This window comes from Scyliorhinus canicula, chromosome 6, assembly GCF_902713615.1.
Source record: "Scyliorhinus canicula chromosome 6, sScyCan1.1, whole genome shotgun sequence".
NCBI classification, from domain to species: Eukaryota; Metazoa; Chordata; class Chondrichthyes; order Carcharhiniformes; family Scyliorhinidae; genus Scyliorhinus; species Scyliorhinus canicula.
In genome coordinates, this window is record NC_052151.1 from 36,752,711 (window position 1) to 36,774,365 (window position 21,655).

At 47.7% G+C, this 21,655-nt stretch overlaps 1 protein-coding gene across 5 annotated transcripts in view; it reads right to left on the reverse strand.

The window, feature by feature from the left end:
- The window catches only part of LOC119967096 (probable L-cysteine desulfhydrase, chloroplastic), a 244,358-nt gene that overhangs the window by 125,732 nt on the left and 96,971 nt on the right, over positions 1 to 21,655 (reverse strand). For all 5 annotated transcript variants that reach the window (XM_038799166.1, XM_038799165.1, XM_038799164.1 and 2 more), the window contains 3 exons: positions 20,479 to 20,600; positions 18,009 to 18,068; positions 11,343 to 11,506 (listed from right to left, as the gene is read on the reverse strand). In XM_038799166.1, coding sequence (XP_038655094.1) covers positions 11,343 to 11,506; positions 18,009 to 18,068; positions 20,479 to 20,600 — 346 coding nt within the window. The remainder of the gene's footprint in view (positions 1 to 11,342; positions 11,507 to 18,008; positions 18,069 to 20,478; positions 20,601 to 21,655) is intronic.

Genomic DNA, 21,655 nt, shown 5'->3' on the forward strand with positions numbered 1-21,655 from the left:
GGAATATAAAAGATGTTTTGCTAAACATAGAAAATCGAAGTAGGAGGCCATTCGGCCCTTAGAACCTGCTCCACATTCGTTATGTTCATGGCTGATCATCAAGTTCAATACCCTGATCTCGCCTTCCCCCCATATCCGTTGATCCTTTTCGCCCCAAGAGCTATATTTAATTCATTCTTGAAATTATACCATGTTTTGGCCTCAGCTACTTCCTATGGCCGCAAATTCCACAGTTTCACCATTCTCTGGTTGAAGAAATTTCTCCTCACCTCAGTCCTAAAAGGTTTACCCCTCATCCTCAAACTTTGACCCCCTAGTTCTGGACTCTCCCACCATCAGGAACATTCTCAATCTACTCTGTGTAACCCTGTTAAAATTTTATAAGTTTCTATGAGATACCCTCTCACTCTTCAAAACTCCAATGAATATAATATTTAGCAATTTAGTCTCTCCTCATAAGAGATTCCTGCCATTCCAGGAATCAGCTGGGTACTCCCTCCATAGCAAGAACATCCTTCTTCAGATGAGGTCACCAAAACTGCACACAATACTCCAGGTGTGGCCTCACCAACGCCCTATACAATTGTAGTAAAACATCCCTATTCCTATACTCAAATCCTTTCGCTATGAAGTTTTACAGTTGGTAAAATCTGGAGTATTGTGTAGAATTTTGGTCTTCTCTTTTAAGAAAGGATATAAATGTATCAGAAGCAGCTCAGAGAAGGTTCGCTTAACTGATGCTCGTGTTAGAGGGCTGTCTTTTCAGCATACGTTGGACAGACTGGGCTTGTATCCATTGGAGTTCAGTGAATATAAGGCAGAGATGGTGGGTTCTTGATGAACAAAGGTTATTGAGGATAGGTGGAATATGGAATTGAGGCCACAATGTTTTATTCATTTATTGGATGCCAGCATTTGTTGCCCATCCCTAACTGCTCTCTATTTCAGAGGGCATTTCAGAGTCAAACACATTGCTGTGGATCACATGCAGGCCAGATCAGTAAAGTACGGCTTATTTCCTAAATGGCATTCGTGAACCAGATGGGTTTTTACAAATATTGACAATGGGTTTCATGGTCATCATCAGCCTTTTAATTCCAGATTTTTACTGAATTCTAACTTCACCACCTGCTATGGTGGGATTCGAACCCGGGTCCGCAGATCTTACTAGTCCGGTAACAATACCATTTCATCACCACCTCCCCGGATCTTATTGAATGGTAGAGCAGCCTTGAGGGGCCGAATGTCCTACTCCTAATTCGTATGTTCATAAATGCTGGGTGGTTTACTAGCCAGCAATGTTTTTTTTTCAAGTCAAGAGTTGCCTACCTTTTTTAAATAATCATTCATAAGATTAGGGTGTTGCAGGCTAAGTCAACATTTATTGCCCATCGATAATTGCCCTTGAGAAGGTGGTGGTGGTTTCTTCCTCTGGGAAGAAATTATTAAACTGCTCAAAAAAACAATGCTTGATTGATTTATACTCGGATGTCAAGCAATGTCAATGAAATAACACCGGTGGATCGCCAAGGCCAATCATGAAAAAGTCAAGAAGTCATCTGCTGGCTTGAAAGCTGATAATGAAAATTCAGAAATTCTATGCTGCAGCCACAATATTTTACTCTGCAGCTGTCCAGAGACTATTAAAGAATTTACCAGTATTAGAAGACATTGGGCGGGATTCTCCCGTACCCGGCGGGGTTGGGAGGTCCCAGCAGGACGGAGTGGGGGTCCCAGCGGGACAGAGTGGCATGAACCACTCCGGTGTCGGGCCGCCTCAAAGGTGCGGAATCCTCCACACCTTCAGGGGCTAGGCCCGCCCCGGAGTGGTTGGCGCCCTGCCGACCGGCGGGATAGGGGCCAGCCTCTACACCAACCGGCGCCAAAGGGCCTCCGCCGGCCGGTGTGAGTTGGCGCATGCATGGGAGCTCCAGCGCATGCTGGCGTCTTCCCCGCGCATGCACACAGGGATTCACTTCCGCATCAGCCAATGCGGAGGACCACAACGGCCAATACGGAAAGAATAGGGTGCTCCCACGGATCAGGCCCGCCCGCGGATCGGTGGGCCCCGACCGCGGGCAAGGCCACCGTGGGGACACCTCCCAGGGCAAGATCCCTCCGCGACCCCCCAGGAAATCCAGAGCCCGCCCGCGCCGGCAGGTCAGCCGGTAAGGGACCTACTCTGATTTACGCCGGCGGGACCGGCTACAGGTGGGCGGGACTTCAGCCCATCGCGGGCCAAACAATTCGCGCCGGACCCCGCCATTCTCTGAGGCGGGCAGCGTGACTCATGCTGGGCCGGTTTTTGTGGGGCGGGAGAATTGGGAGGACAGTGGGGCCGGGATTCATGCCGACCCCCGGCAATTTCCCCCACCCGCTGGGGGGTCGGAGAATCCCGCCCATTGTTTGTGGTGGTATAATGAAATCTGACAAGGAAAAGCAAACAATTTTCAATAAGTGGAACCAGTATCAAGTAGATTCTGAACTGCACAGTTTCCAGATACAGTAACTAAATTGGATGAGTGTAGCACGGGAGCACATGTGGCGAGCACTGTGTCCTCACAGCGCCAGGGTCCCAGGTTCGACTCCCCGCTGGGTCACTGTCTACGCGGAGTCTGCATGTTCTCCCCGTGTCTGTGTGGGTTTCCTGCAGGTGCTCCGCGGAGTTTCCTCCCACCGTCCAAAAATGTGCTGGTTAGGTGGATTGGTCATGATAAATTGTCCTGAGTGACCAAAAGGTTAGGAGGGGTTATTGGGTTACGGGGATAGGTTGTAGGTAAGAGCTTAAGTGGATCAGTGCAGACTCGATGAGCCAAATGGCCTCCTTCTGCACGGTATGTCCTATGTTCTATGAGTGGTGGAGAAAGCCCTGGATCTTAACAAGTCAGGGCACAAAGTAAAGTATGCAACTCTTTGGAAAGAGTTGTCTGATTGTGTCTTACGATCAGACTACTCTGGGACATTTTTGCTCCTTAATGCAGAGAGACAAAACCATTTTCTGTTCCAAAATGTGCAGCCAAGGTTTATCTACTATTCACAAAAGAAGAATAAATAGAATGGTCCGCTGGGGTCTGGAACCTTTCCAAATGCTACTGGAAGTTGCTAAATATGGAACACTCAGGCAGGTGTTATCTGAATCAGTCATCATAACTTTAAACTGAGGTTCATGGCAATCTGGTGGAAACAGAAGACACTTTTAAAAAACATTTTGTAACACATTTCGGATGTTGTAGCATAGATGTTGTAAATAACTCTGACATATTAGAGATAAAAAAAGTCATTAATAAAGTTTAGAAATCATCTGCCAATTGGTTTATGTTTGAAAACAAAGCAATTTGTGATTTTTATACCAATTCCTTGATTTAAAAGTTGGTACGGTTGGCATGTCACATACACTAACGTGATAGTTATACATACCCATGAGTTTGAAAAATCCTCAACAAAGCAGTTTTAGTGAGCACAAAGCCAGGAAATGCTGCCTGCCAAACTGAAAAGGTCAAATGCTAAATGGATTAAATTTTTCACAAAAATATGTAGAACTACCACATTGTTCTATGTGGCTGAAGTAGAAACCATTCTCAGAGTGTGGGACATGGAATTTATCCTACTTACGACCTGACTGCAAATTCCAGGTTCCTCATTAACAATTTATTAGAACTAATCCCTCAAAATATGTCCAGCACCCTAAATGTAGAAACACACGGCTGAATTTTCCCATTGGCGTTGCCCTTTTACAAGTCGCATGTCCGGGCTGTCCAAATCCAGCCAGACTGGGGAATCTTCATGGAGGCAGTCAATTAAAGGCTGCCTCACAATGCCTGTCCAATTAGGAATGCTGGGTGGATTTCACAGCCAAAAGGACCAATTGGAGGGCCTTGACGTTATGGAAAGTGGCAGTCCCACCACGAGAAGGTCACTGCCTGCAGGGGACTGCAAGGGTTCCTCAAAATGGAGAAGCTTTTTGAAGGTATCTAAAATATTTTTAAGTGAGTGAGGCCACGCTACCAGGTGATCATTATGGAGTAATATTCCCTCCCAGGATAGTGAGGGGCTGCAGCTGACGTTCACTTTTTCAGAGCGGCGGCTGAGGGGTTAATTAAATGTCAACTTTGGCTTTCCGTGGGGGACACATACACCACTGAACAAATTGCAGCTATGGGGAAGGGATTTTTCCCCCCCCCTTTGACAGGCGCCACTCAACAGCATTTGTTGCTCATCCCTAGTTGCCCTAGGCCATTTCTGAGGGCAGTGTCAGCCACATTGCTGTGGATCTGGATTCACATGTAGGTCAGACCAGCTAAGGATGACAGATTTCCTTCCCCTGGAGGACACGAATGAAGCAGGTGGGATTGTGACTGAGACATTGAATTCAAATTGCATCAGCAGCAATGGTGGGATTATGAACCTGTCCTCTCAAAGCATTAGCCTTGGTTTCTGGATTACTGGTGCAGTGACATCACCACTAGGTCGCCACCTCCTTCAATTAATAATGAGCTCAGCTGGTAATCCCCACTCCCTGAGATGCTGCCTCTGGAATCATGGCAACCGGCACACTGAATTCCTATGCCTCTCAGGCAAAATCAAGCCCATTATTTAAGCATTGATATCAACATACAGTCTGATTACAGTCTATCAAAATCAATGGAAATTAAAATCTGGCCATTTCTACATCAGGAGGATGATTGACAACAACTGCATTGAAAATTTACTCCACAGACACTATGCAATCAGTTAAAAATACCAAGTTCAACCATAGAACATAGGACATACAGTGCAGAAGGAGGCCATTCGGCCCATTCAGTCTGTACCAACCCACTTAAGACCTCACTTCCACCCTATCCCCATATAGATATAGATATAGATATAGAGAAATACAGCACAGAACAGGCCCTTCGGCCCACGATGTTGCGCCGAACTTTTGTCCTAGGTTAATCATAGAATTTTGGACAATTTTTCATGGCCAATCCACCCAACCTGCACATCTTTGGACTGTGGGAGGAAACCGGAGTACCCGGAGGAAACCCACGCAGTCACGGGGAGGATGTGCAGACTCCACACAGACAGTGACCCAAGTCGAAATCGAACTTGGGACCCTGGAGCTGTGAAGCAATTGTGCTATCCACAATGCTACCGTGCTGCCCTTAAGAAGTTAACCTACACTCCCTTATTCTACCCTAATCCAAGTACCTATCCAATAGCCGCTTGAAGGTCCATAAATTTTCCGACTCAACTACTACCACAGGCAGTACTACTCTCTGGGTAAAGAACCTACCTCTGACATCCCCTCTATATCTTCCACCATTTATCTTAAATTTATGTCCCCTTGTAATGGTGTGTTCCACCCGGGGAAAAAGTCTCTGACTGTCTACTCTATCTATTCCCCTGATCATCTTATAAACCTCTATCAAGTCGCCCCTCATCCTTCTCCGTTCTAATGAGAAAAGGCCTAGCACCCTCAACCTTTCCTCGTATCACCTACTCTCCATTCCAGGCAACATCCTGGTAAATCTCCTTTGCACCTTTTCCAAAGCTTCCACATCCTTCCTAAAATGAGGTGACCAGAACTGCACACAGTACTCCAAATGTGGCCTGACCAAGGTTTTGTACAGCTGCATCATCACCTCACGGCTCTTAAATTCAATCCCTCTGCTAATGAACGCTAGCACACCATAGGCCTTCTTCACAGCTCTATCCACTTGAGTGGCAACTTTCAAAGAACTATGAACATAGACCCCAAGATCTCTCTGCTCCTCCACATTGCCAAGAACCCTACCATTAACCCTGTATTCCGCATTCAGATTTGTCCTTGCAAAATGGACAACCTCACACTTGTCAGGGTTAAACTCCATCTGCCACTTCTCAGCCCAGCTCTGCATTCTATCTATGTCTCTTTGAAGCCGACAACAGCCCTCCTCACTATCCACAACTCCACCAATCTTCGTATCATCTGCAAATTTACTGACCCACCCTTCAACTCCCTCATCCAAGTCGTTAATGAAAATCACAAACAGCAGAGGACCCAGAACTGATCCCTGCAGTACGCCACTGATAACTGGGCTCCAGGCTGAATATTTGCCATCCACCACAACTCTCTGTCTTCTATCGGTTAGCCAGTTTGTTATCCAACTGGCCAAATTTCCCACTATCCCATGCCTCCTTACTTTCTGCATAAGCCTACCATGGGGAACCTTATCAAATGCCTTACTAAAATCCATGTACACTACATCCACTGCTTTACCTTCATCCACATGCTTGGTCACCTCCTCAAAGAATTCAATAAGACTTGTAAGGCAAGACCTACCCCTCACAAATCCGTGCTGACTATCCCTAATCAAGCAATGCCTTTCCAGATGCTCAGAAATCCTATCCCTCAGTACCCTTTCCATTACTTTGCCTACCACCGAAGTAAGACTAACTGGCCTGTAATTCCCAGGGTTATCCCTATTCCCTTTTTTGAACAGGGGCACGACATTCGCCACTCTCCAATCCTCTGGTACCACCCCTGTTGACAGCGAGGACGAAAAGATCATTGCCAACGGCTCTGCAATTTAATTTCTTGCTTCCCATAGAATCCTTGGATATATCCCGTCAGGCCCGGGGGACTTGTCTATCCTCAAGTTTTTCAAAACGCGCAACACATCTTCCTTCCTGACAAGTATCTCCTCAAGCTTATCAGTCTGCTTCACGCTGTCCTCTCCAACAATATGGCCCCTCTCATTTGTAAATACTGAAGAAAAATACTTGTTCAAGACCTCTCCTATCTCTTCAGACTCAATACACAATCTCCCGCTACTGTCCTTAATCGGACCTACCCTCGCTCTAGTCATTCTCATATTTCTCACATATGTGTAAAAGGCCTTGGGGTTTTCCTTGATCCTACCCACCAAAGATTTTTCATGCCCTCTCTTAGCTCTCCTAATCCCTTTCTTCAGTTCCCTCCTGGCTATCTTGTATCCCTCCAGCGCCCTGTCTGAACCTTGTTTCTTCAGCCTTACATAAGTCTCCTTCTTCCTCTTAACAAGACATTCAACCTCTCATATAACCCAATAACCCACTTTTTTTGGACATTAAGGGCAATTTATCATGGCCAATCCACCTAACCTGCACATCTTTAGACTGTGGGAGGAAACCAGAACACACGGAGGAAACCCACGCAGACACGGGGAGAATGTGCAGACTCAGCACAGTGACCCAGCGGGGAATCAAACCTGGGCCCTGGCACTGTGAAGCCACAGTGCTATCCACTTGTGCTACCCAATTAATCCAATTGAAAGGCAGAAGGGACCAAGGGGGCTAAATGGCACACTCCTGATCTGAGAAACATGAATCAGCATGGCATAATAAAAGGAAAAATCATACTTGCCCAACATATAGAATTTGTTAACGAAAAAACAGAGTGAATAGATAAAGAAAATGGATCAAATGTAGTTTTTATGGGTATTCAACTGTAATGGGACTTCCAATGGTTAAGTGGATGATGCATTGCTTTTTAAACGATGAACTATTATACAATGTAATGTACAATGTATTCATCTGCTGTTAAGGAATAACTATGATGCATTTTTCCCCTGCTTTAAGCAAAATAAAGGCTCATATACAGGACATCCGAAGACTATCGGAACATGCTTTTGACTTTTTAGTTCCTGTTCAGTGGAAGCCAGCAAAATTCCTCTAATTCTGTCTCTCTTTTATAATTTTAACACCTTGAAGTGTGATCGTCAGCCTATTCTGAAATTAACGATTTACTGAAGCATAGTCATGAAGACATTGTCTGTCATCTGGTGACTCGTCCATTTTTAAAATAAATTTAGAGTTTTTTATTTTTTCCCAATTAAAGGGAATAGCGTGGTCAATCCACCTACCCTGCACATCTTCGGGTTGTGGGGGTGAAACCCATGCAGACATGGGAGAATGTGCGAATTCCAAACAGATAGTGACCCAGAGCTGGGATCGAACCCAGGTCCTCAGCGCCGTAGGTGGCAGTGCTAACCACCGTGCCGCCCCTGGTGACTCATACTACACAGAATCCTAAAGTGCAGGAGACCATTCGGCCAATCCTGTCTGCAGAGACCCTACCAAGAGCACCCTACCTAGACCCACCCCTTGTCTCCCCGTGCTAACCACTGTGCCACTGTGCCGGCCATGGCAATGGACGGGAGAGAAGAAGCATTACAGCCAAGACCAAACCAATCCTTCCCCAACATTTGACGTAGAATGAACTGTTTTTGTGTGTACTTAGCTTGGGGTTGCTGAGGCCAACAGAAGCAACCTCACAGTCAGCACCAACCAATGCTCAAACACAGCATCTTCTGTGGTTGCATGATTCAGCATATATGATCAGCCTTTACAAATATAAGGCACCATCGAGTGGCCATGCTGCACCCAAAAAGCACAACATGGCCGATAGAAGTCGGAGACCCTGGGTTGCAAGGCCTCGCGAGATCTAATGCGATCACGCAAAACGTTACAATGTGAATCTCGCCCATTGTTGGCAGGATCACTTTTTGGAAAATCTACATATTAGAGCGAGAAAACTAGTCTCATTCTATTATGCATTTCCCAAGGCAAGTTGCTAAGTTTGCAGATGATACAAAGATATGTAGAGGGACAAGTTGTGTTGAGGAAGCAGGGAGGCTGCAGAAGGACCTGGACAGGTTAGGAGAGTGGATAAAGAAGGGGCAGATGGGATACAATGTGGAAAAGTGTGAGGTTATGCACTTTGTTAAAGGGTAGAGGCATAGAATATTTTCCAAATTCGAAAAGGCTTCGGAGATCAGACACACAAAGGGATTTAGGAGTCCTAGTTCAGGATTCTCTTAAGGTTAATACGCAGGTTTAGTTGGCAGTCTTTAAGGCAAATGCAATGTTAGCATTGTTATTGCCCAGGGTTTAGAGAACCCCAAAATGTATCATGGAGCTCACTTGACCCGCAACCTTTACTAGATTGTGGTATGGGGAGCACACGGCCCACTCTACAGGTGTGTACAGCAGAAATAGAAAAGTATTTTTTAAAGCAAAACAATGTTTATTCTATTAACTCAAATTAACATTTTTAAAACATACAGTGAACATCTTAGCAACCATTAATTCAAATACAACCTCCAAAGAATACAACACTACGTAATCCTTAAGCTGACCTTTTAACATCCATAAGACTTAAACAAAACCTTTAAACAGACGCACATCAGGTTAAAGTCACTACTGCGAGCAGTTATTAGTCTTAAATCACCAAAGAATCGATTTACAGTTGTTAGATTACAGAGAGAGACTCATACACCTTCTGGCTGTGACTGCAGCTATCCAGCTCTGAAAACAAAACTAAAACACACCCTGCAGCAAACAACCTAAAACGAAAGTGAAAAGCTGACAGACAGCCCCGCTCCATCCACACTCTGACATCACTGATAAACACCCATTTCTTAAAGGTACATTTCTTAAACACCCATTTCTTAAAGGTACTCTCACATAACAGCATTCATGTTGAGAAGGCTAGAATACAAAAGCATGGATGTACTTCTGAGGCTGTATAACCCTCTGGTCAAATCCCATTTGGACTACTGTGAGCAGTTTTGGGCCCCGTATCAAAGGAAGGATGTGCTAACTTTGAAGAGGGTCCAGACGAGGAAGATCCCCGGAATGAAGGACTAGTCATATGAGGAGCAGTTGAAGATTCTGGATGTGTACTCGCGGGGGGAGGCCTAGACAGAATGAACGTGGAGAGGGTGTTTCCACTAGTAGAAGAAACTAGAACCCGAGGGCATAGCTTCAGACTAAAGGGACAATCCTTTAAAACAGAGATGAGGAGGAATTTCTTCATTCAGAAGGTGGTGAATCTGTGGAACAGCGGAAGGCTGTGGAGGACAAATCATTGAGTGTCTTTAAGACAGAGATAGATAGGTTCTTGATTAATAAGTGGATCAGGAGTTATGGGGCGAAGACAGGAGAATGGGGATGAGAAACATGGGCGGCATTCTCCCCTACCCGGCGTGACGGAGGGTGCCGGCGTGGGGAGTAGCGCCAACCACTCAAGGGTCGGGCCTCCCAAAAGGTGGGGAATTCTCCCCACCTTTGGGGGCCAGCCCCACGCCGGAGCGGTTTGCACCAGGAGACTGGCGCAAAAAACCGGCGCCCCCGGCAGCGGGCGGGGCTGGCCGAAAGGCTTTCGCCGGTCGGCGCATGCGCGATGTGGGGTTCTCTTCCGCTTCCGCCATGGCAGAGGCCGTGGTGGACGTGGAAGAAAATAGTGCACCCAGGGCACTGGCCCGGAGTCTGAGCGGGGGGCCCCGATCGCGGGCCAGGCCACCGTGGGGGGACCCGCCTGGGTTCGATCGCCCCCCCCGCCCCCCCCCAGGGGCTTGCTCACGCCGTTCCAGAGGTGGTTTAAACCTCGGTGGCGGGAGAGGCCTCCCAGCGGCGGGACTCCGATCGGAGTGGCGGGATTCCGCCGCCGCCACTTCCCGGGTGGCGGAGAATCTCTGCCACGGCGGGGGCAGGATTTTAGGCGGCCCCAGGCGATTCTCCGACCCTGCTGGGGTCGGAGAATTTCGCCCCATATCAGCCATGATTGAACGGCAAAGCAGACTCGATGGGCCGAATGGCCTAATTCTGCTCTTATGTTTTATGCCTTTTACATGAGGCACTGGGATCTATCCCCTTCACCTCGGAGACCTCAGGTGAACGCTGCTCAGTTCTGGTCTCCACAAACGTGGACCAGATAAAATGTCACTCAGCGGAGTCTCCCAGGAATTTGGAGGATCCCATGTGCCTGCCCTTTGGTCAGGGAGGCACCCTGGCACTGCTAATGTGCACATGTGGCATTGCCAGCTAGCAGGGCCAGATTGGCGCTATTAAGGTGTCAAGCTGGCATTTTTCACGTGGCGGCGATTGGGCTGGTGGTGTCCTGCACGGGTGTTGGGGAGGATGCTGTGGCGCCTGGGGAAGCCCTCATAGTGAGTTGGGGCTGGGGGGGGTGGTCTGTTGTGTAGGGGGCTCTGGAGAGTGGGTCGCCATCTCTCACTACACTGAGGATTTCCAGCGAGCGGTGATCCTCAGTGCAGAAACGGGGCTATGTGTGGCCATGGCGTGTTCCCCGCTGAGGCCCCCTATCTAATCCGAGTGACATTTGACAGCGTTGTTGTTACTCTGCCCTGTGAGCGCTGGGAAACATGCGCCTAAACGCGCTTGCTATGGGATTTTGTTCCCATTTAGTTAAATTGCGTCCCGAGTAATTTCACGAGCTAATTGGTTGAGGGACTAGTCATATTTATTTGTCAACAACATTTGCAAAAAGCATCTTATGGTAAGTATCTGTTCACAGTAAACATGCTAAATATCTGCTTTACCTGTCCAGATGTACTCAGAACTGAAGCCAAAGCCGAATCCATGTGAAATCACAAGTGGCTGTAAGCAGTTTTGGAGCTCCTGCTTTACGTAGAGGAAAGCACAACCTTTTGGACTACAGAACCACTTATGGCAATTGGATGTATAGTAGTCAGCACCTATAGAGCTGAGATACAGAATTATTACAGTTAAACGTAGGAACATAGGAAATAGGAGCAGGAGTAGGCGAATCAACGTGTCGAGCCTGCTCAACCATTCAATATGATCATGGCTGATCATCTACCTCAATACCACTTTCCTGCACTATCTCTATATCCTTGATGACATTGATCTCCAGAAATCTATTGATTTCTCCTTGGAACATAGTCAGTAATTGAGCTTTCACAGCCCTCTGGAGTTGAGAATTCCAAAGCTTCACCACCTTCTGAGTGAACGAATTCCTCCTCATCGTCTTCTTTTGCGATGGCATCCCCCGGTTCTACTCTACAGCCAGGGTAAACATATTGGCTGGGATTCTCCTTTCTGGAGCCTAAGTGTTCCCACCAGCGTAGAATCACTACTGGTCTCCACTGGCGCCAGGAAAGGGGCCTGATATGTGAGTCTCTCTCTTCACCATGCTAATTTATGCATGGGGAAAAACTCACTGGATTCCATCAGAATCCAGAATTAGGCCGCCATTTTGAGCAGATGGCCCAATACCGAGGTCCGGCGGCGGGCCCCACACTCCCGACAATGCAAGATCGGGCGAACCGTGAGATGAAAAATATGATTGCGGCCAATGATTTTATTGTGCACCCCCACACCCTCCCCTGGCTGACAAGTAGATGCATCCTTTCCCCCACCACAGGAATAACTGGTCTTCCCCCCCACACCATTTTTAAAAAATATATATATTTTTTGTCACAAATAGGCTCTGCTACACTCCGGCGCCTGTTCGGGTATACAGAGGGCGAATTCAGAATGTCCAAATTAAATATATGCACACATGAAGGTAGCCCGACCCTCACCACAACCGCCCTGAAGCCCCACCATCCTCCTGATCACCAGCTGTCTCCTCCTGGTGAGACTGGCACCGCTGACTGCCTCTGCTACCACCTCCCAGGCAGTGTTCAGGAGGGCAGGCTTGTGTCTGTGGCTCACCCTGGGGAAGAGACTGCCCCTCCACTCCTCACTGGCATGAAGTGGCGTTCACCTTGGACTCCCAACCTCGGGGGGCAGGTCTTCTCTGAGTCATTTTGGTGCCTGCAGTGAGTGTATGGTAAGTGGAGAGATTAGAAACAGCTCCAGCTGCCAGGCTCTGGCCCCAGAGGCTGGGAATTGCTTGGAGTACAAGTCTGTATTGGCTCATTAGCACGTCCTGAATTGCTCCCCAAGTAGCACTCCCAAAGGGAACGCAAGCTGAATGGAGAATTTCGCCCGCAGTGCTTTTTCACTCTACTGGCTGGATTGTTCTTCAGTTTTCAGGCAGGGGTGGCTGATGGGGGTCTCTGATTGGGGGGGAGCTGGGGAGTCGTGTGGGGAGAGTCAGTGCGGCGGGGGGAGGTCAGGTCAGTTTCAAGAATGCATGCTGTGGAGAAGTGACCCCTTATTCCCATGGTTTGGGGGCAGGATTTGCATTGATGGGGAGAGGGGAGCCTTCCCGATGGATTTTGGGAGGCCCCTGGGTTATGCTCTGACCCCCTTGACCCATCTCGGGGAACACCACATCAGGACCATGCTTGGGCAAACTTGCACCAAAGCTCACCTGGAGCCCACTGTGGGGGTCAGAGCATAATGGGGGCAGTGGAGCAGTGGAGACGTGGACTTCGAGCCCACCAATGATATGAACATTTATATATTTGTATCCTCCCCCAGTTCGAGGCAGGTAGCATGCTAGGACTGCTGGTGAGGGATCGGAGCATCGCAAACCGTTACTCCCTCGACGTTCCATTCTCCGCCCAATCGGGAATCTCAATTGGAGGGACGTTGTATGGAGAATCCAGCCTCTTATCTATATCACACCCTGTAAGAATTTTGTAAATTTCAACGAGGTCACCCATCATTCTTCAAAACTCGAGGGAATACAAACCCAGCGTTCTCAATCAGTGCAGAAGGGGGCCATTTGGCCCATCGAGTGTGCACCGGCCATGGAAAAAGGATCCTACTTAAGCCCACACCTCTACCCTATCACCATCCCAAGGATTAACTGGTTAACCTCCATTTCACCCCTTCGAATACAAGTATATCCTTCCTTAAATAAGGGGACTAAAACGAGGGGCGACCTGATAGACGTCTACAAGATTATGAAGGGCATGGACAGAGTGAATAGTCAGAAGTTTTTTCCCCGGGATGGAAAAGTCAATTACTAGGTAGCATAGGTTTAAGGTGCGAGGGGAAAGGTTTAAAGGAGATGTACGAAGCAAATTTTATACACAGAGGATGCTGGGAGCCCGCCGGGGGAGAGAGTGGAATCAGATACCACAGTGACTTTTTTCTTTTATAAATGTTTTTATTCTCCATTTTCACATTTTCCTCCAAAATTACACTCCACCAACAAACAGTAAATGGTAAAAAATACAAAATCAATCCCCTTAACAATAACTACGATCCTATCCTCCTACCACCTCAAACAACGGCCCACCTGCCAATATATGCATCCAATAAAACAAACCCTCCTACGGTGGAAACAAAAAACAATGGAGAAAAAGAAAAAAGGAGTCCGGGACCGGCCATGGTCACCATAGAGTCCATCCCCCCCCCAAACGCCGTCCAACCTAAGAGTTGTAAACACTCCCCCCCTCACCAATTCCTCCCATCCACTGCCTCATGTAAAACTCCACCCCCCAACCTCGGTTCCTACCCTCCAACTTTCCACCCCGGCTAGACCACTCGGACCCTGTTCTCCCAGGCTCCGATGGCTGCAGCCCCTCCCCCCACCTCACTCCCGAGCGGAGGTCCCCGCACGGGTCCCTTTCCCCCTTGCCCGACCCTAGGAAAGCCCAGAAATACCCTTTTAGCACACACACCCCACATATCCACCTACACCCCAAAGAGCCCTCACTTCGAGTGCAAGTCCCCCCACTTCCCTTGTCCAAATATATACAACATTGGCTCCTTTAGTCCACACACCCGCACGCAATGAAACAAAAAAGAAGAAAATACAGTCATGAGGTTACATCGGCACATGGCCATTTCTCAATTTCTCAGTTCTGCCACAGTCCTTCTGCCTTCGCAAACTCCTCCGCTGCTTCCGCTGTTCCAAAATAAAAGTCCTTGAGCTTATAAGTCACCCTCAGCTTCACTGGATATACAATGCCACACTGCACCTTGCTAATGTACAGTTCCCTCTTCACCCAGTTGAAAGCAGCCCGCCTCCTCGCCAGCTCCACCGTAAAGTCCTGGTTTACATGTATACCAGCACCAGCCCCCTGCACCACCCGCTTCTGCTTGGCCCAGCACAGGACCTTCTCCTTCACACTGTACCTACGGAAGCACAGAGTCACTACCCTTGGCGGCTCACTCGCCTTTGGTACAGGCCTCCACGACCGATAAGCCCGATCCAGTTCATATCACGAGGGATCCTCCACCTCCCCCAATAGTTTCGCCAGCATAGCGGCAAAATACTCAGTCGGCTTCGGTCCTTCCACTCCTTCGGGCAGCCCCACAATCCTCAAATTCTGTCGTCTGGATCTGTTTTCCAGGTCTTCCATTTACCCTCGCAGCTCCTTGTTAATCTCCATCACCTTCCGCATCTCCTTCCCCATCGAGGTAAGTTGATCACCGTGCTGCAACAACGTCTACTCCACTTCCTTCAGCGCCTCACCTTACACACGCATCTCCGCCACTGTACCCGCCACCGCCGTCGTCACCGGGGAAATCGCCTCCTCCACCAGCACACGCAAAACCTCCCTCATCTCCTTCCTCCTCGCCTCCAAGTGTTTTATAAACTGGCTTTCGAATTCTGCAGCCATCACCTTGGTTATTTCTTCAGCCGTAGGCAATGCGGCCTCCCCTGGTGCTCCAGCCTCCTTTTTCCTAGGTGACCCTGTGGTGACCTCTCCACTCCCCGATGGACCCTCAGCTGTCTTTTTAACGGCCATCTTCTTGCTGATCCTGGACATCCTCTTCTGCTGTGCCTCCTGTGTGGCTTCTACGTGTTTTCTGCCTGCTTTTTATGCGTCCGTGGAGCCTGTGAGTGGGCTTAAAGCCCCGAAAATGCCGTTCCCGACTGGGAGCCCTCCGTTGCGCGGCTGCCTCCCTCCCGCTGTCACCGTAAGTCCTACCATATTGACTTTTAAGGGGCGTCTTGACAAATACATGAATAGGATGGGAATAGACGGATATGTTCCCGGAAGGATAGGCAGCATGGTCGGTGCATGCTTGGAGGGCCTAGGACTGGTTCCTGTGCTGTAATTTTCTATATTCTTTTAACTCCAGAGGCGGGATTCTCCGGAATCAGCGCGATGGCCCGACGTCGGCGTCAAAAACGGCGCAAACCACTCTGGAGTCGGGCCGACAGGAAGTAGCGGAATCCTCCGGACTTCCGGGGGCTAGGTGGACGCTGGAGGCGCCAGCCAGCGCCAAAGGGCCGGCGTGATCCCGCGCATGCACGGAACCGCCGCCGTATTCTGGCGCATCCGCAGGAGGGTGTCTTCTCCACGCCGCCCATGGCGGAGCCCTGCAGGGGCCACGCGGAAGGAAAGAGGGAAAGAGTGCCCCCCGAGGAATGCCCTCGCCGACTTATCTGCCAGGTCCTGCCGTGTGGGACCATGTCTAATCCACGTCAGCGGGACTGGCCTAAAACCGACAACCGCTCGGCCCATCAGGGCCCGGGGAATTGCCGGGGGGTCCGCTGCCAAAGGCCCCCGCCCGGCGTGCATGAACACCGACCCGCCTGAAAACCGCCGCCGGAGAATACGGCAGCTGGCGTCGGGACGGGATTCGCGCCGCCCTGCAGAGATTCTCCGACCCGGAGGGGGGTCGGAGAATCCCGTCCCTCGTGAGGTCTCACCAAAGCTCTATATAACCGCAAAGATATAACTTACGCCTGTACTCAAAACCCCTCACAATGAAGACCACCATACTATTTGCTTTCCTAACTGCTTGCTTCACTTGCACACTAGCTTTTAGTGACTCATGAACAAGGACATCCCTTTGGATGCCCGCAATTCCCGATCTCTCACCATTGAAGAAATACTCTAGATTTTTCTACCAAAGTGAATAGCTTCACATTTATTCACATTATATTTCATCTGCCATGTTCTTGTCCATTCACCTTGACTGTCCAAGTCCTCTTGAAGCTTCCTGGCATCCTCCTCACAAGTTCCATTCCCACCTAGTTTAGTGTCATCAGCAACTTTGGAAATATTACAATTGGTCCCCACATCTAAATCATTTATATAGATTATGGGCAGCTGTGTCCATGGCACTGACCGTAGATTAGCAGCTGTGTCCATGGCACTGACCGTAGATTAGCAGCTGTGTCCATGGCACTGACCGTAGATTAGCAGCTGTGTCCATGGCACTGACCGTAGATTAGCAGCTGTGTCCATGGCACTGACCGTAGATTAGCAGCTGTGTCCATGGCACTGACCGTAGATTAGCAGCTGTGTCCATGGCACTGACCGTAGATTAGCAGCTGTGTCCATGGCACTGACCGTAGATTAGCAGCTGTGTCCATGGCACTGACCGTAGATTAGCAGCTGTGTCCATGGCACTGACCGTAGATTAGCAGCTGTGTCCATGGCACTGACCGTAGATTAGCAGCTGTGTCCATGGCACTGACCTTTGCAATATCCCACTAATAACAGCCTACAATGCAGAGAATGATCTGTTTATTCCTACTCTCTGTTAATCAATTCTCAATCCATAATGGTATGTTACCCCCCCAATCCCATGTACTCTAATTTTATTTACTAACCTCCTTTATGGGGCTTTATCAAAAACCCAATACTTCCAAAATCCATTTCAATCCTCAAGGAGGCTTCCCCGCCTCCTTTTCATTTTGCCTGATCGAGATTTTGCCCAATCTCGATCACCTGTAGCCACATCTCCGTAGGTGGTGAGTGCCTGGAACGCGTTGCCAGGGGAGGTTGTGGAAGCAGATACATTAACGACGCTCAAAAGGCATCTTGACAAACACATGGATAGGATGGATATAGAGGGACACAAAGAAGTACTGAAGGTTTTGGCAAAGGCTGGTATCATGACCGGTACAGACTTGGAGGGCCAAAGGGCCTGTTCCTACACTGCATTGTTTTTTGTTCTTTGTAATGGCAATTGTAATTTTCTCTATTCACTCATGGGATGTGGGGAATCACTGGCTGGGCCAGCAGTTATTTCCCATTCCTAACTGCCCTACAATTACTGCATTCGAGGTCCTGTTTATCAATTTCCTTCTTAGCTTCCAGAAATCTGTTTTCAGGGCCTCATCCCCCTTCCTACCTAAGACATGGGCCACAATCTCTGGCTGTTCACCTTCCGATTAAACATAATTAATTCGATAGCAATAACGTTTGACTGAGGATAAAGTAATTGTGCCACTGGAATGGCAACCCAGAGTCATGACTTCAAACAGCTGAAGGCTGAGCTGGAATGAGAGGGTCAAAAAACCAACTTCATAAAATCACGTTGAAACACACAGCTTTCTAATCAGTATCAGCTAACATTAACAAGGTGAGTTTACTTGCCTGACCTTCAGATCCATTACACCAAGTGCGTGTGCTCCATCGATAAGTACTTTCGTACCTCTATCGGAAATATAACAGATTTCACTGATTAAAAAATGGATAAATTTACGACAAGTTGCTTAGAAATATTGGGCCAATTTAACGAAAGAAAAGACCCACTTTGGACAGGTTTAGCAGGATCACAAGCAGTGGGCACGACACCGCTATCGGACGAGACTCTTACTTTTACACCCACTCATACAGGTAGGGCATCTCCAGGCCCGATTCCCAGCATGGGCAAAATACCACCTGGGGTCCTTGGCTCTGCCAACCTGGCAGTGCCAGGCTGACAGTATCATGGTGCCCGGGTGGCATAAGCAGTGCCAGGGTGCCACCTTGCCCAGATTCCAACCACCCGGGGGCCTCCAATTGCCAGGGAGACTTCTCATGTGCTATTCCGGCTGGTCCCCGTTTCTGGAGACCGGTGCTAAACAGCGCTTGGCTGGGGTCTCCTCCGCAAGACCGATAGGGTTTGATCTGTCGTAGGCATAGTTACGTAAGCAGTCAAGTTCACTTAACTATGAAAGTCTGGATCCCGCACATTGTGGGAAGAATCCAAATCGTAATGTCTTGCAAAATCATGTTAGGTCTCGCGGTGCATAACAACAGTTGGAAATCCTGGAAGAAGCCTCTTTAATAAGAAGAGTGAAGAAGAATGTCACAGCAGTATTGCACATACATCAGAATTATGGGATAGATTCTCCGCCAGCGGGATGCTTAGTTTTGCTGGCAGCCAGGGGTATCTCAATGGCATGGAGTTGCCCCACAATGGGAAACCCTATTGACTAGCCAGCGTAACGGAGCATCCCGCCGATGGGGTGAAACAGAAATATGGCGCAGCAGGGCGGAGAATCCAGCCCTAGGTTCGTGGGCTGGGAGTGTTGCTCTATGATGAGAGGATGAATAAATCAAGCCTACACTCTTGGGAGTTTGTTATTGAAAGAAGCGAATGTTCTGTGTTGAATGGAGGGGAGATCACAACATCACAGAGCTGTAACAGTGCAAAAGGAGGCCATTTGGCCCATCGTGTTGGTACTGGTTCTCCAAATGAACAATTCACCTAGTGCAGGGGTGGACAAACTACGGCCCGCGGGCCGCATGCGGCCCGCCAAAGGTCTTTATGCGGCCCACCAAGATCAAGTTTAAATTTTAAGGTTAATGGGGGGGGGGGCTGTTGGGTTACTTACTGGTATAGGGTGGATATGTTGACTTGAGTAGGGTGATCATTGCTCGGCACAACATGTGTTTCATGTGAAGTTTCTACTTTAAAATATTAATTAATAAAAATTAATTGCTTTTTTTTCCTTTAAAAACCTTTTATTTTGGCTATTTTAAATATTAATTATTTTACTTAATATACTATGCGGCCCTTTAAAATTGTGAATTTCTGAATGTGGCCCTTGCACGGAAAAGTTTGCCCACCCCTGACCTAGTGTCATTCTCCTACCTTCTTCCCTTAACCCTTCACATTCTTCCTTTTCCATTACAATCTAGTGGATAAAAACATTGCCCATCAAACTTGATTTTAATTTTGTCTCCGGCTGATCAACCATTAATGGTTGCCAACGGAGAGGGTATCTGAATGCGAGAACCTTGACGAAGGATAAAAATAGTAGGACAGGGGAAGTAAGGATTTGTAAACAAGTTAAAATTAACAACTCGGTAACCAAATTTCAGTTTCAATATATTATTCAGTACAGGAAAACAACTTTAAACATTACCTTTCATGTAATAAACATCTCAAGACACTTTTAACTCGAAAAAAAAGAAAATTAAGGAAATCCAACTTTTTAGCTACTGGTGGCTATGATTTAGTTTTAGCTCATTTAGAAATACATGGCATAATATGATACATGATTCAAATGAAAAGCACAAATTCTTCCTTTGATATCAGTTAAGTTAGTAAAGGTGCCATTAATTTATCCACAATTGGCAATGTAAAACATAAAGCAAAAGATTAAAGCATTGTTCATGTTGGCTGTCTTTTTAATTAACATCTCAATCTTTGAATGCTAAAATGCACCGTTTTATTGTTCTTGAGGCAAATTGTCTCTCAGAAGAATAAAGAATGCTATAAATAGTTTCTAACAGACATAATTTTACTTCATAATTCTTCCTCCACAGTGTTGCCAACACTCCAGGGGTGCTCTGGAGACGCTTGGAATTAAACATTGATATCCTGGACAGTGCAAAAAGCAATCCAGAGGAAAAATCACAGAAGTATTCAAAAAATGTGCTTTTTAGTTTTTTTGAACATGTGTGCTTGGAGCATGGACTATTGGAGGGAGTGTGGGGCTGGAATGGTTTGAGATAGAATGTCATCCATTGAAACCTCCAGGTATACACCAAGCCACACTTGGCAACCCAATCCTCCCCCAAAATCTGTTACTAAAATTGCTGCATGAAACACTTGGATTTTCTTGTACGTTACCTTTTGTGACAGATGTCGATGATTTCTGACAATGGATTGATAAATGCTGCATTGCTGGGAATGTGATCAAACACAGCCAATTTTGTCCCAGGTTGCAAAGACTCCTCCACTTTTGTAATAATCTAAAGAACACAAAAATAAATACTGAGGAAACGTGCTGTTTTTGGTTTTTTAAATTTTGAGTTGAAATATTGTCCAATATTCTATCCACAAATCTATTAGCTTCTCAAGTTCAATCAAAAGAAACTTCAATCAATGTTTACAGATAAAGTCATAGGGTCATACAGCTCAGAAAAGGCCCTTCAGCCCATCGAGTCTGCACCGGCAATACCCCAAATTTTGCGCTGATCCCACTTAACAGCACTTGTCCCATGTCCTTGAATGTGATGGTGTTTCAAGTGCTCATCCAAGTGCCTCTTAAAGGTTGGGAGGTTTCCAGCCCCACTACCTTCCCAGGGATTGTGTTCCAGATGCTCACCGCCCTCTGAGTGAATTTTTGTTCTCAAATTCCCTCAGAATCTCCCGCTCTTCACCCTAAAACTATGGCCCCTTGTGATTGACCCCTTAAGCAAGAGGAACAGCTGCTTCCTATTTATCCTGTCCAAACCCCTCATAATCCGGAGGCCATGTTGAGGGAATCAAACGATCGGGGATGTAATGACGAGTGGGTTCCTCGGTGCAGTAAATTAAGGTAAGTGCTGCCTCGGTGAGACCTTTCCCGCTGTGGCCCGAAAAAAATAACAGAGTCCTGTTCGATAGTGGGGTTGTTCCAAGTGCTGGTAAACACCCCACTAAACACGCCCACAACGGGATTCTTTTTGTCCCGATTAAATCGCGCCCACTGATTTAGTATTCATATTTTCACTAAGTAATCGTTTCTACAGAATCCAACCACCTGGTTATATTTTCATGGTGCTATTAATCTTATACAATGGGCCGAATGGCCTCCTTCTGCACTGTAAATTCTATGATAATTCGCAATGCCAGGGTGTCACTGCCATGGTGCCTGGGTGGCAGTTCCGAGGTGCAAGGCTGGCAGTGCTGATGTGCCTGGATGGGAGGAATGCCAGGATACCACCCTGCCCAGAGGCGGGTGGCCTGGGAGATTCCCCAGGTGGTGCCGTTATGCCTGGTCCACATTTGTGTGGACCAGTGCGGCATGGTGGTTGGTTCCTGG